This window comes from Haliotis cracherodii, unplaced genomic scaffold (assembly GCF_022045235.1).
Source record: "Haliotis cracherodii isolate W230 unplaced genomic scaffold, xgHalCrac1.p SCAF_21, whole genome shotgun sequence".
Taxonomy (NCBI): Eukaryota; Metazoa; Mollusca; class Gastropoda; order Lepetellida; family Haliotidae; genus Haliotis; species Haliotis cracherodii.
Genome location: NW_027266277.1, coordinates 4,101,578 through 4,114,643, shown reverse-complemented (window position 1 = coordinate 4,114,643; position 13,066 = coordinate 4,101,578). Strand labels below are relative to the sequence as shown.

Below are 13,066 nucleotides of genomic sequence, written 5' to 3'. Positions count from 1 at the left end.
ACACCCGGGTTCGATTCCCGACATGGGTACAATGTGTGTAGCCTATTTCTTGTGTCCCCTGCCGTGATATTGCTGGAATATTGCTAAAAGCGGCATTAAACCAAACTCACTCACTCACTCTCTTATGTGATATTTACACATGACAACTCTTTCATGTGATATTTACACATGACAACTCTTTCATGTGATATTTACACATGTAGGAAAAACATCTCTCCTTCCAGAAATATGTTATCTTAACTAGTTTGCTTTGGTTGAGTTAATTTGTGTCCTTGTTTGAGGTCTGCAATGAAGGGTCATGCAGGGGATGGGCAGCATGAAGGCTGGACCATTGCCAGTATTCCTTGGAAACACAATTCTTCAGTCTGTGTATGTATGGCGCCTTTGCTTTTCACAGTGGAAGCTCTGGTTTGATTCTCTTCACACCATCTACCACCCATTTCGCTCATGTGGCTGCAGCACTTACAGGTTCTCACTTTTCCTGCAGGTGAGTGAAAGACTCCTTCCACTTTGAAAAATGACAAAACAAAAATACATTTTCCAACTTTATTTTTTAACAAAGCTTCGATACAAGTAGCAATAGAAGACTGCCATAATTAAAACCACCAATAATAATTGTAATCAGGACCAATTAATTAGAAAGGCTACTTTTTAGAGTTGCTACCTTGGGCAACTTTCGGGGGAAAAGATGCGATGCTGTGTGAAGGAGCAATCTTAGAGAAAACACCCTCCTCGGTTTGGGAAGTGGATAATGGGTTGGGGTTCTGTCAGCACAGTTACTAAAGTATCAGATACATCTTTACGCAAAGTTGTGGAAATGAGTGGGAAAAGTATAGCAAGGTGCTTTCTTGAAAAGATACATTAAAGAATAACATATGGCAATTTGTTTTTCACTTGTAATATTTCAGTAAAGAGACCTGCTATATTCAAACTGAGATTGTTAATTTTTATTAGAAGTTTCATGATGAATGAGATTTTTGAGCGTTTATTTTAAATATAAGAATCCTTCATTCATTTGCCAAACTTTTGAAGGGTATTTTCTCATTTTTGTATTTATACAAGAAGAGAAAAAAGGACAAGTAAAACAAACTATCCCCAAATTTATCACAATACGAACAATGAAAACCTTCCAAGCAGTTGCTGTCAGCTAGCCTCTGCCTTCAGACTATAACTGAGGAATCCCTTGAGAGGTTGCCAGTGAATGAAAGAAGTAAGTGGAAGCTCCCTTTACAGTCACCATGAATGATTCACCAAATGACCTCGTCTTTTACCTTGTCAAAATACTTTGCAAATAATAAAATTGTTAGCCAAGAAAATAATTCCAAATGGAAAACACACACTTGCATTTTTTTAGTATCAATTCAGAACAATATTTCAACTTTCATAAATCTGATTCAAACAAGAAGTGTGTAAGGGGAGATCACTCTTCTGGGATAAGAGAATTGCAATACATCCAGTGGTGCTAAGGGCAAAAGAAAAGCACCAACAAGGTTTAGTCACCCCACAAACATGGCAGAGTGATATGGATGGATAAATAGTAATTAAAACGTCACAGAAAAAAAAATGAAAAAACACCTCCTCGCACATGGCTTCTCAGATTATGTGAGCAGGATAAGGCAGATGTACTAATTGACACAAATTTTAGTGTCCCATGACTACAAGGACCACCCTCCCCTACTGTTGGGTAGGGATATGTGCTTTGAGTTAAACTCATTTCTAATTTGGAGAATCCTATGTGAAGGCCATGCATCAATGTCCCTTTAGAATGTTAAAAAGGTACACAACCGTTTGTATCTTAACCTTTCATGAAGAAACCCAACTAGACTATTCTAATAGATATTGCAAACGGCGGCCTCAATTAAGCTGGGCTAGTAACATATGATGAGGGCTTACAACAGTTTTGTGAACAAGCCCTCCTGGCCAGTGAACTTTTGAAACTGATTCATAGACTGTCCAGGAGTAGTGAACTTCACTGATGAGTACGGTTAGATGGTACCTGGGTATTGACCATTTGAGGCTGATGCAGGCCCACGGGAAATGCTCTCAAACTGACACTACATATACATTTCCCTAAAAACATTGCCTATTTTACCCTCAGAAAGCTGATAGATTTTTTTATAACATGGAAAGTAACTTTTGTTGAAGGAAGCCCTGTATGCTATCCTTTTCCCATCATTACCCTAAAATACAACAATACATTGTATTAGGTTCAAAATTTGTTTAAATTACTTGCAATTCATGTCAGCAATCTTTGGGTGTAAACCTTCAAGAGACTAGTTTATTTTTTTATACTGGTTCGTATCCAGTATGAAATTGTATCTTTAGAAGAAATGTGTGAAATGTTTACATTTTCTACTTCCATTTTTTGACAGTACACTGTATGGTTTATCAAAATATTGCACACATTCTTAACTTGATTGATTATGTATTCTTAAGAAACACTTCACCAGTGTATGCCATTAACTGGACAGTTTCTGACAAAACTTTGATAAATCTGCTCTATTGCTGATAATATCACAAAACATGATGACATATTCAAGACATGACAGATCACTACCTCATTTAGAGAGGGCACCATGGAGATTTGCAGAAATCTACAGATAATCATGGAAACCATGGCAACCATTCCACCCTATTGTGGAGCAATTGATGCCATATACCTACACGCTTGAGTTTCTCAAGATTTCAAATACAATCCAACACCAATGAATAGATATTAAATTTCATTTGGTCTTAATTTCTGCGGATCAGAATCTGAACACGTATTTTGCATGCCTGGAACATAGGATGTCATAGAATTGTGATTTATCAGTAGTTTGTGGTTTCATTTGGGCATTGAGGATTTGACAGTTAACTTTTGACAATTTTGGTAGAGCATTTTTTGATAGCCGTTTCAAAAAGACATCTACTAAAGCAATTACTAAGAGCTCTCAGTTATTGCCCCATTGTTACCACAAAGTTATACAGAGATGCCATGTGGAAGATTCACTGCTGAAACTGAAATATAAGCATTGTTAATAGAGCTGTTTCGGCTGTCAACAGGCTTTGGTTAGAGTTAGAAAAATACAATATTCAAATTTTCATACTTTCAAATCTTTGTGCTTTTTCACATCAAGATCTAATTAAGTACTGATAATATACTTTGTATGATTTGTGTGTTGTCTGCACTACCTCATCTAAGAACAACACTGTGACAGACATAACTAAGCATACCTCGCAACCAAAGCCTGTTTTCAGAACAGGCAAACATGAGTGGCATCAGTTCTTAACATATCCTAGCAAATTCTCATCCATACACACCGTAACAACACCATTTCCTGTAAAAGTGCAATTTTCACATCTTAATATATTTCAAAATAACCAACAAAAATATGGAAATTTGGTCAACTGTGTAATAACTCCTTATAAAGCTGTAACATGCATGACTGTGACATTCAGCCACGGTTAACCGTCTGTGTCAGCCTAAGACAGCTACGCGTCTGTTATTGGACAGTGTCTAGGGTGTGGTCGTCTGTCACAGCCATGGCTACAGCAGCAGTAATACATGTATTGCAGTGAAAACTATATAACATCCTCTGAGATTTGCAACATTTGCATTTAGGTTACTCCTAAATTGCAAACTAGAAAATATATAATTAGAATCATTTTGATGTAGTTCTTACTCCAAATGTAATCACATAAATTTGTTATAGTACACAAACATTTATCAAGATAACCGATTGCAACATTGAAAGTTATTTTCATACATAACACAATACTGGTGTAAATTTCAGCATTTTTTCAGATAAGGTGAAAACATCTAAGCATATCCTTTCAGCTGTGAATTATTAAACCCCATACTGATTTGAATAGCATGTTTGATAACTCAGGTTAGGTTTTACATCTGCAAGAATCTTTTCTCACAAGATCCAGGATGAACTAACAGACTAAATTTTATCATGTTTCACATGAATGTAAAATTTTCCAAATCAAATTTTCATATAATTCGCTGCCTTCTGGATGTTGAACTCAGAACCTGTGACTGGAATGTGTTAGAAAGTTCCATGCATAGAAAATGTAAAGCTTGTTATATATGTCAGCACCTTGTACCATATGATGGGACAAAATTGAGCTATTTCACAGACAAAAATTGTTTCCAACTGAAACCCTCAGGGTTGTGATATATGCTTAATCAAAGGAATCAGTGGAGGAACTGAGTGCAGTACTATTGTCATACCTTGTCATCAGAGTCAAGTTTCCACATTATGTCCTAACCGTTTCTGGAACGACTGAGATGAATGCTACCAAGCTTTCCTAGGTAGTTATCACCACAACCCTGATGGCTTCAGCTGTAACACCCCGCCTCCTATCTATCGGCCAATCATTCTCTGTCGTTCACATCTACCTTTCACGCAGTCATTCATATTGCCCATTGTTACAAACAGCAGTTGAGCCACTAGATGTTTTTCTTCTCCATTGTTGCATTTATTGCCAACCGAACATTCTACTGGCCTTGGTAGCCTCGGCTGTGTACCATCATGTCTTGGCCATTCACAAATGTTCCTAAATCATCAGATTTTGAATTTTGTTCTTTCTATTCTGATTATAAAAAATATCGCTTTGTTATCCATGTTGTACAATCAAGTAAGAAATGAACTGTTATTTGTTATCTTCACAGGAAGTTTTGAGTTTACTGTTTCTTTTATTCTCTGATACATTTGACTCCTCATCAAATTTAAGGAATTTGGAAAAAATTTTGAACTTGCTTTAATAAAATCAGGAATGGTTTGAGTGATGCATGAATATCTATCTACCCATGCATCATTTGTAGGGAGACATCAAGCCACAAGCATGCATTCACACCTGTCAAAATAATGCTCACTCTCACATTCTACATAGACATCTCTGGACAATGATCTACCTTGCAAAATATATTGCAAAATTGTTGATATCCTTTGGTTTCTGAACAGACAAAAATGTCCATGAATTAATAACAAAAAAATAGGCATGGCAGAAGGGGAAGTAATGGGAAAATAATTAACTTCTAATTATATCTGCATCTCTGAATATGAATTCTTTAAAATGAATTCAGCTCACAGCATCAGTTCTTTGCATACGTGATAAGTGAGCGTTTTTATACCCCTTTAATCATCAACCGTGCTTTGGAAAATGTACAACTGCCAAGCATTTGTTTCAACACACATTAAGACTTTAAAGGCCCATGTAGGTGATATAATTCTGCATAGAGAATACCAGCTGATGTTGTGGTGCTGTCTACTCCTGTTTGCTGCCTCGTTGAGTTATACCATCGCCATGTACAATTCATCAAGTAAAAACTTTTCGCAAAAAATGCACGGAAACGTTTTTCCCATGTTGTGCGAAAAAGATGTTCGTTTTTCTACATGAAATAAATGAAAATGTTTTCAAGTGCAAAAAAAAGAAAATGATTCAAGTTGATGAATGAATAGATGATGAAATCAGCAGATGAAGGGTTAACAAAAGACATGCTGCCTTGTTCATGTTGATTTCATCCATACTCTGCCTATCTGAACATGACAACTCTGTTGTGCTTCATGTAGGGAGGATGATTCATGCATTCATTTGTACTTTGTACTCTTAGTGATAATGAAGACTTGTTATTTATTTGTAATTTTCCGTAAGTAAGGAAATCTTGTTATTCATTTGCTGTTTGTTTTGAATAATGAAATCTTGTTACCTTAAATCACAAATTGTGTAACATAATATGAATTTAAGGAAATCTTAATATTACAAAAAGTTATTTTATCACAATACCTTAAATATGAGATAAACTAATTTAAAACAGGTCGTTTCATTTTATTAAAAACACTTAAATGTGATTAAGTATTTGTGTAAAATACATGATCAGGGATGTTTTAGTAGGTTCAGGTCAATATATTAGATGATTTTACAGGTGCATCGAATAACCACTTTGAATTATCTCCCCTAGACCAGGCAAGCCATACACTTGGCACTGATTCTTCTCAGTGCGCGAATACATTCAACCATAGTCATGAGCTAAATAAGAGTCTGATGCCACTCATTTTTGCCAAGTAGAGAAAAAAAAGGTCACCATCTACAAGATTTGTAAATGAAGGTGTATGAATCTGCTAGTAAAAGGCTTCACAAGTATGTAGTCACTTACCTGAACTGACACAACTGTTAACGACAATGCAAGACCATGCACGTTCTGGTGCAGAAGAGACAATGTACACTGATAAAACACGGTGAATACTAACAGGAATTTGAAGTACACACATAATGATAAACAGAGTAGTTACTACCGTAATATAAGAAGTGTTTTCATAATCAGAATGAAGATACAAGTGCTGACAATGATAAAATATGGACTTGTATACGAAATGAACATCTCTCTGTATGGTATCTCACTTGACAGCACAATATTTTGTTCATCACACAAATATTCATTTACATTAGTACGTAATCACATACTCTCGGACAATCAGAACAGTGTGCTGCAGGCCCAAAGAGGGAACGTGGCTGTACACAAACGTTTGTGCATACAATATATCTAATATATCATGGTTCTAGCATCTAAAAGACAATCCAGTTTCATTCCGGCTTCTTCGATCTAGGAATGACAATTTACTACACCATGTTACAAGGAATAAGGTTTAGACTGGACTATTGTCAAGTGTCAACTTTCATTTGTGGGTACATCATACAACTACATCATGACATCAGAAATATTTTTTTAGAGAAATTTTAACACAATTAATACATATTAACAAATAACAGTTATAGATTTGCCTCCCCTTTGCATCGGGTCGATCCAGTTTGATAATTGTGTTAATAATCTACGTATGCACAATGAAATAGGTACAGGTAAATATTGAATTCTCTCCAGCGCAAAATCCTCAGTTGAGCATGCAAGAAAAACATCCACTTTTCAAGTGTTGTTGTTTCTAAGACTTGGGTCACGTGATGTGATCACAGTGTACCATCATACACAAGCAAAGGGGAGACAACTCTGATACAAGTAATGGGAAAGAGGTTACACACTGTAAGAACCTCCATATAACAGTTGATGCCGACCCAAACACAAAGGGAGGCGTAATGATAATAGTGATCACACTTGAAGACGATGGAAACAACAGGTATCGTTAGTACAACAGCATTTACATGTATACATAACCAAGCCACAACCTAGTAACTGTACAGTACATTGTTATCAATATCGTTGTCTTCGGAATACCAGATACAGATAAGGAGTAGGAAAACTTAATAACCAGTAAACAAACATCAATCCTTACTAAATGAGCATACATGTTTAACATAGCGATCCCATGATATTCCCATCATGCCTCGTGATGACAAATTAAAGCCTCGTTTGAGACAACCAATTCAAATTAATGATCTGTTGCAGTTGACAGTAACTAAGGCCCCCATAATTTTGTCAGCTTAGAAATAACTTACAATAGCTGCCTTTTTGCCCTATCAACTCTTTGGGTAGTTTGTAGTTCTTCATCATTGACTGCAGCCAATTTGATTGCCTGCAGTCAGTGTATCCATTCTTCAGACAAACACTCATAAAATCATCATAAACAGTGCTTTCACACCCAATTTGATTGGGTTAGCTCCCCTTTAGGATGAAAATATATTATTTTAGAGGGGACACAAAGGGGCGAAAAGGGAGATTGTCAACCTTCAAAATTGAAAAGCTAATGTGATGAAACATGAAAATGACAAGTTGAAAACTCAACCAGCAAATTTGAATTCCTAATCAAAAATGAAAGCAACTGGATCATGCAGAGAGGCTCAGTTGGGAATGGTAGAGGAACAATGAGACCGGGCATCTCAGATGCCGGCCACACATGAAAAACTTGCGCAAAACATTTCCTAAGACAGACAAACTAAACATGTACCTGTTTTAACATATGGTAACAAATGTAAACATACTTGGTGCGTTGTTACAATTGTTATTCACAGTTCTTAAACTAATATCAGTATCATACCCAATTATTTCGTTATTAACAAGGTTTTTGGGGGGGGATCCAATTTATCACAAAACAAAATAGGTATCATGATATGCATGTTTACAAATTGTCAATAACATTTTCAGTTTATAGTAAAAAGTGAATATAATCATTTCAAACTTATTGGTTGTTCAGGGACTGGTCATATGTTTTAGGGTGGGGTGGGTCTGAGGGAATCAGGGTGGGTCACCAAAACTATGACAGTCTCAAGGGAGGGTCATAAAAAAATAATACATATTCTGGGAGGGTAATGAAAAAGTCGACAGTTTATAAAGTGCATTTGCATTTTGTCTTTTCAGGGAGAATCATGAAAAGAATATACAAGGATATGGGGAGGGTCATTATTTTCATAACATGGGTGCATCAAAAACCTCTGACCTATCCACCCCTGTAACAAATGACTGGTCCCTTTTAAGAATAAAATTCAGATTGATCTTGTACAAAATTTGAAAGGTTTTAAAAAGATGATGTTCAAAAAGAATTCTTAGACATAGCAATTGTAGCAAGGCTTCTAACTACTCCGGTTCAGCTTAAAGTACTGGTCTATTCATGGAGAAATAACACTTTCATAACAACATATTACCACTCATCTACTTGGCGAGAACATAAAATGTGTTTGCACGGTAATACACATGTTATAAATGCGTAAATATTAGCACATGAATCAATGTGTTTTAATATGAGCAACATATATGCCATTTTATCAACATAATTGATGAAACAGGTTCACTACTTTCGAAACATAATAGTTGCTGAATAAAGAAAGCATTTGTAAAGGACAGCCATTATGTGAATAATGTTTCAGATTTTCTGTTTCCAAAATAACATTTAAGAAGAAATATTGTCCAACAGTAAATCGCAAAATAGTGTAAATAGTTTGATAAAGAGAGTACTGGCGCCAAACGTTATGAGATGTGGAACTCTTGAATGATTCAAGAAAAAACAGAAAGAACTGAAACAAACCACAATAGTTAGTGGTAAACTTGGACAAATATGAACAGGCATAACATATGCATATATGCAGCTCTGAAGAAAACAGAAATTAATTTGACTACTTTGTTTTGCACTCTCCCAAACTGACAAAGAAAATAAATATCATAATTTAAATAATTTCTTCATGTACTTGCAACATTGGAATAAACCGATTTAATACTCTTGGTATTCTGAAGTTACCTGGAGGAAACAGCTTGTTTGCATACAGTAATTACAAATAAAATTTCTTTTTTTCAGTCCCAAACCTTCTCAAAATGTCTGAAAACAAAAGAAAGACAAGACCTCGTATGATTCTAAAGCTACTATCTGTACAAGATCCTAATGTAATTTCCTCCAGGAAACTTGAAAATGTTAGCCATTTTCTAATTTATCTACAAGTGTTCTACACAATGACATTAACTCCAAGGTGCAAATATACCAATATTCATAGTAAGGGCCCTATTGTGAAAGTAAGAGGCCCCGAATATAGATATGTAGGTAAAAATTACTTTACATCTACAAATGAAATGATGAGCATTTGAACACATTGTAATACAAGAGATCAGAGAAACGTGTCTTGTTTCTAAGAAACACAGCACGCATGTTCGTGGGAAGTGCTCGATGTCCATCACCAGACTGAACATTTCATGTCAAGGACAGACTTGGCTGACTGAACCTCATGGCGTCCAAATATGGTTGAGAGGCACGGAATCGGGAAACATAAGAAACCTTGTTCTGAATTCAGAATTCTGTTACCCTTTTTGAATTTGTTACAAATTCATACAAAATTATTTTTTGATACTACCTTTAGGTTGTAGCATCATAATTTCACTGAGCAATGAACATAATTTGAAAAGAAACATGACATTTTTGTACATGTTTCCCAATAGTGGGATATATGTCTGATAGAATCAGTTGTGAGTTCTGTTTATAGAGTTAGTAGGCATTAAATGCCTGTATGACATAAGATACAAACCAAACCTTGTTGCGCTCTACAATCAAGCTTTTTAATGATTCAGCCCATAATGTTAAAAGAAGAAAAACTTTTACATGTAGCACCTCGTAGTAAAAAAAATGATAATTTTGTTTGCGTTTTTAATAGTACTTGTCAAACATTTCCATGGCAATGTCAAAATGATAATGTCCTTTGTAAAAAGACACATGTACAATTAAACAGTGTTTTCAACCGTGAATGATTATTTTTAACCTTTTCTCAAAACTGTTGTGAAAGCAAGCTCAAGCAATTTGTCAAAATATTTCTAAATTCTTGTTATAGTGATTATTTGTGACATACAGGCAATGACTTCAAAACGACAATAACGTTGTCAGTATTTTAACCATATGGAACCCCCACCAGCCTCTGTAATACTGACTATATAAGCACAACAAGGTTTCTTTTCATACAGGTTACATGCAGACAACACGAAGTGCTTCATAAGCGGGTCCTATCTAAAGGATGATGATATTCATCAAAGCTAAACAACTCAATAATAAGGACATGATTTATAATCTAACACACAAGACAACTGCAGATCCTGCAGAATAGAAACAGTGTCATGTACACACAAAAATCAAGTCCCTAAAATAATCATCATAACAAACAATGTCCAATCTGCCACTGGTAACAGTTGGCAAGATTCAGGTCCAGAAAAAATCCATTTGGAAAAAATTGTACATCAGTTTAGCTGGATATTTTCTCGGAAACATTGGGAAGAAGCAATTGATGTATTTTTAAGAAAAACAATCAAAGTTTTAATTTTCTTTATAATACAACATTAATATGCAGTGGCACTAAGTCAAACATTCTTTGAAATATTACAATCTCAAGGCAGAAATATTTACATTTCAAAAGTCAATCTCATGGTTTTTAACTTACATAAGGAAATTTGTCATTTGGTTTGGATGTTTTTGTGATACTCTCCTAACAAGCAATGCTAATCTAAAATCATTCTTCCACAACCTTCAGGGCTCGTCGTTGTAGGATTTGGGAAGAAAAATGTTAGATTTATACCATGAACATCATGGCTATTTTATGGAAAATACAGACGTAAAAGATGTAAGTGACACATGTACCCCCAACTGCATGTCCAATGCCATTTAAAGACCACTGATGCCAAGTACATAGTCTATAAGACATGCTGTCATAACCAGTGGCAGAAAAGTAATCAGAATGACAGTGTCATACCATCTGATACATATCTACCCTGCTACTGTATCAGCAAATCATGTGAGTCGAGACCCGCTTGTGCATGTTGGTGTGAAGCTGGGCATCTGCTGAGAAGCATAATTCTTTATATGCTGCAGACTCAGTAGACTGTTGGCAATCATACTGTCTCGTGTAGTCATGGGTACATTCAGGTTCCTTTCTGGAGGATCTGATTTGCGGAATCCAATTGGATCGTATGGGAAGTAGCGTGGAGATGTCATCGATGATATGTGCGGGAGAGGAGAGCTAAGACTATTTGAGCTTAGGCTAGGGCCATAGGGATAGCTTGAGTTGGAGCTACTGCTGACGTTGGGACCAAACTGCGGCAGCGGCATGAATGCAGATGATACGCTCTTGCTGCAGGCGCCACCTACATGTCCATCTTGTGAAGACTTCTCGGACATCCGGCCATAGTCTCGATCAGCGGGATCCAGGGGTTCAGTTTTGATTGGTCGTGGCGCCACTTTATGACTTTCATTAGAATGCTTAGCCATGTGACGAGTCAGGTATGTCTCTTGCGTGTAGGATTTGCCGCATATATGACATATGTGAGTCTTGAGATGTTTAGTGTCCGAGTGCTTGGGAATATGATCGCGCAAACTCTGTTCATCAGCGTAGCACTTGTAGCAAGAGTTACAGCGGTACGGCTTGTCGGTCATGTGTGATCTCGAGTGAGACTGCAGGTTGGAGAGTTGTGAAAAGGCCTTCCCGCAGCCTGGATGCATGCATTTGTAGGGCTTCTCTCCAGTGTGGGTGCGGATGTGCTGCTGAAGGTGTGAAAGCTGCGTAAACTTGCGTTCACAGATCTCGCATTTGTACGGCTTGATCCCTGTATGAATGCGGTTGTGCTGCGATAAATATGACGAGTTAGCAAAGCATTTTGAGCAAGTGGGACATTTGTAAGGCTTAGGGTCCTGCTTGTGAATCTGTTGGCAGTGGATCAGCATATCAGATTTGGTATTGAAGATCTGGAAAAAAACAAGAACAAGTTTGGTTAGATGCTAAATGATGACGAACTCAGTTATTCCGAAACAAAGGACTTTTTGAAGGCAAGTTCTTCTCGAACCTATCCATAAACATAGTGGTTATGATTTAATCATTTACTGTGCAAAAGAAATTAAAAAAAATAGCTAGAATCCCTTTCTGGAGTTTTATCCATAAAACGCAGAAAAACCTGAATTGAATGTTTTTAGAATTTAGAAATCCATCCATGCACAGAAAAATCACTCATAGACACACACACAATGAATTAGTTTGGCTAAACAGATACCCTCATCACAATTCCTGATAATGGGTCCTGGTTCCAAAGACCCATAGATTTCTTGGGATCCACAGAAAATTACCATCTTTGAGATCAGTAATTGATGAGCGTAATTAGTTATCTGTTCCTAGTGATTGATGGCTTTGCATGTGATCATGCCTTCTACAGTGTGGAGGACAAGAAGTTTAGGAGGAAAATCACCCCCAAAAAATGTTTTCTTAACAATAGCTAGAAGTCAGAAATGTTTTCTATTCCACTTTAAAATATGTTTCCTATGTCAAAATACACAAGTTAGATGAGAGTGTTGCAACATTTCTTGATAGAAAATTACAAAGACGTTTTAACAATTTTTATTATTTCATCACTTGCAATATGTCTGCCATGGCAGCCATATTGATAAATCCTATTGGAGATACATGGACAATATATGAATGCAGCAAATACAATAAACCAAAGCCAGATTATAGAAAGAATAGCTTTTTTCAGAATTAAAAAACAAACATGATAGAAACTATTTGTGAAATCAAAGTTCAACATGGAATTTGAAATTTAACAAGGAAAATATATTGTGTGAATGTAATTTGTCTAGGCGGTTGTCTCCTGTGACTGATGCCTGCACAGTATCCGTGACTG

The 13,066-nt window shown here is 36.2% G+C and overlaps 1 protein-coding gene across 10 annotated transcripts in view; it reads right to left on the bottom strand.

Moving 5' to 3' along the window:
- Positions 1–532: 532 nt before the first annotated feature.
- Positions 533–13,066, bottom strand: part of LOC139470700 (zinc finger protein rotund-like) — a 396,945-nt gene continuing 384,411 nt past the window's right edge. For all 10 annotated transcript variants that reach the window (XM_071252955.1, XM_071252956.1, XM_071252957.1 and 7 more), the window contains one exon: positions 533–12,140. In XM_071252955.1, the coding sequence (XP_071109056.1) occupies positions 11,190–12,140 (951 nt within the window). In that variant the 3' untranslated portion in view covers positions 533–11,189. The remainder of the gene's footprint in view (positions 12,141–13,066) is intronic.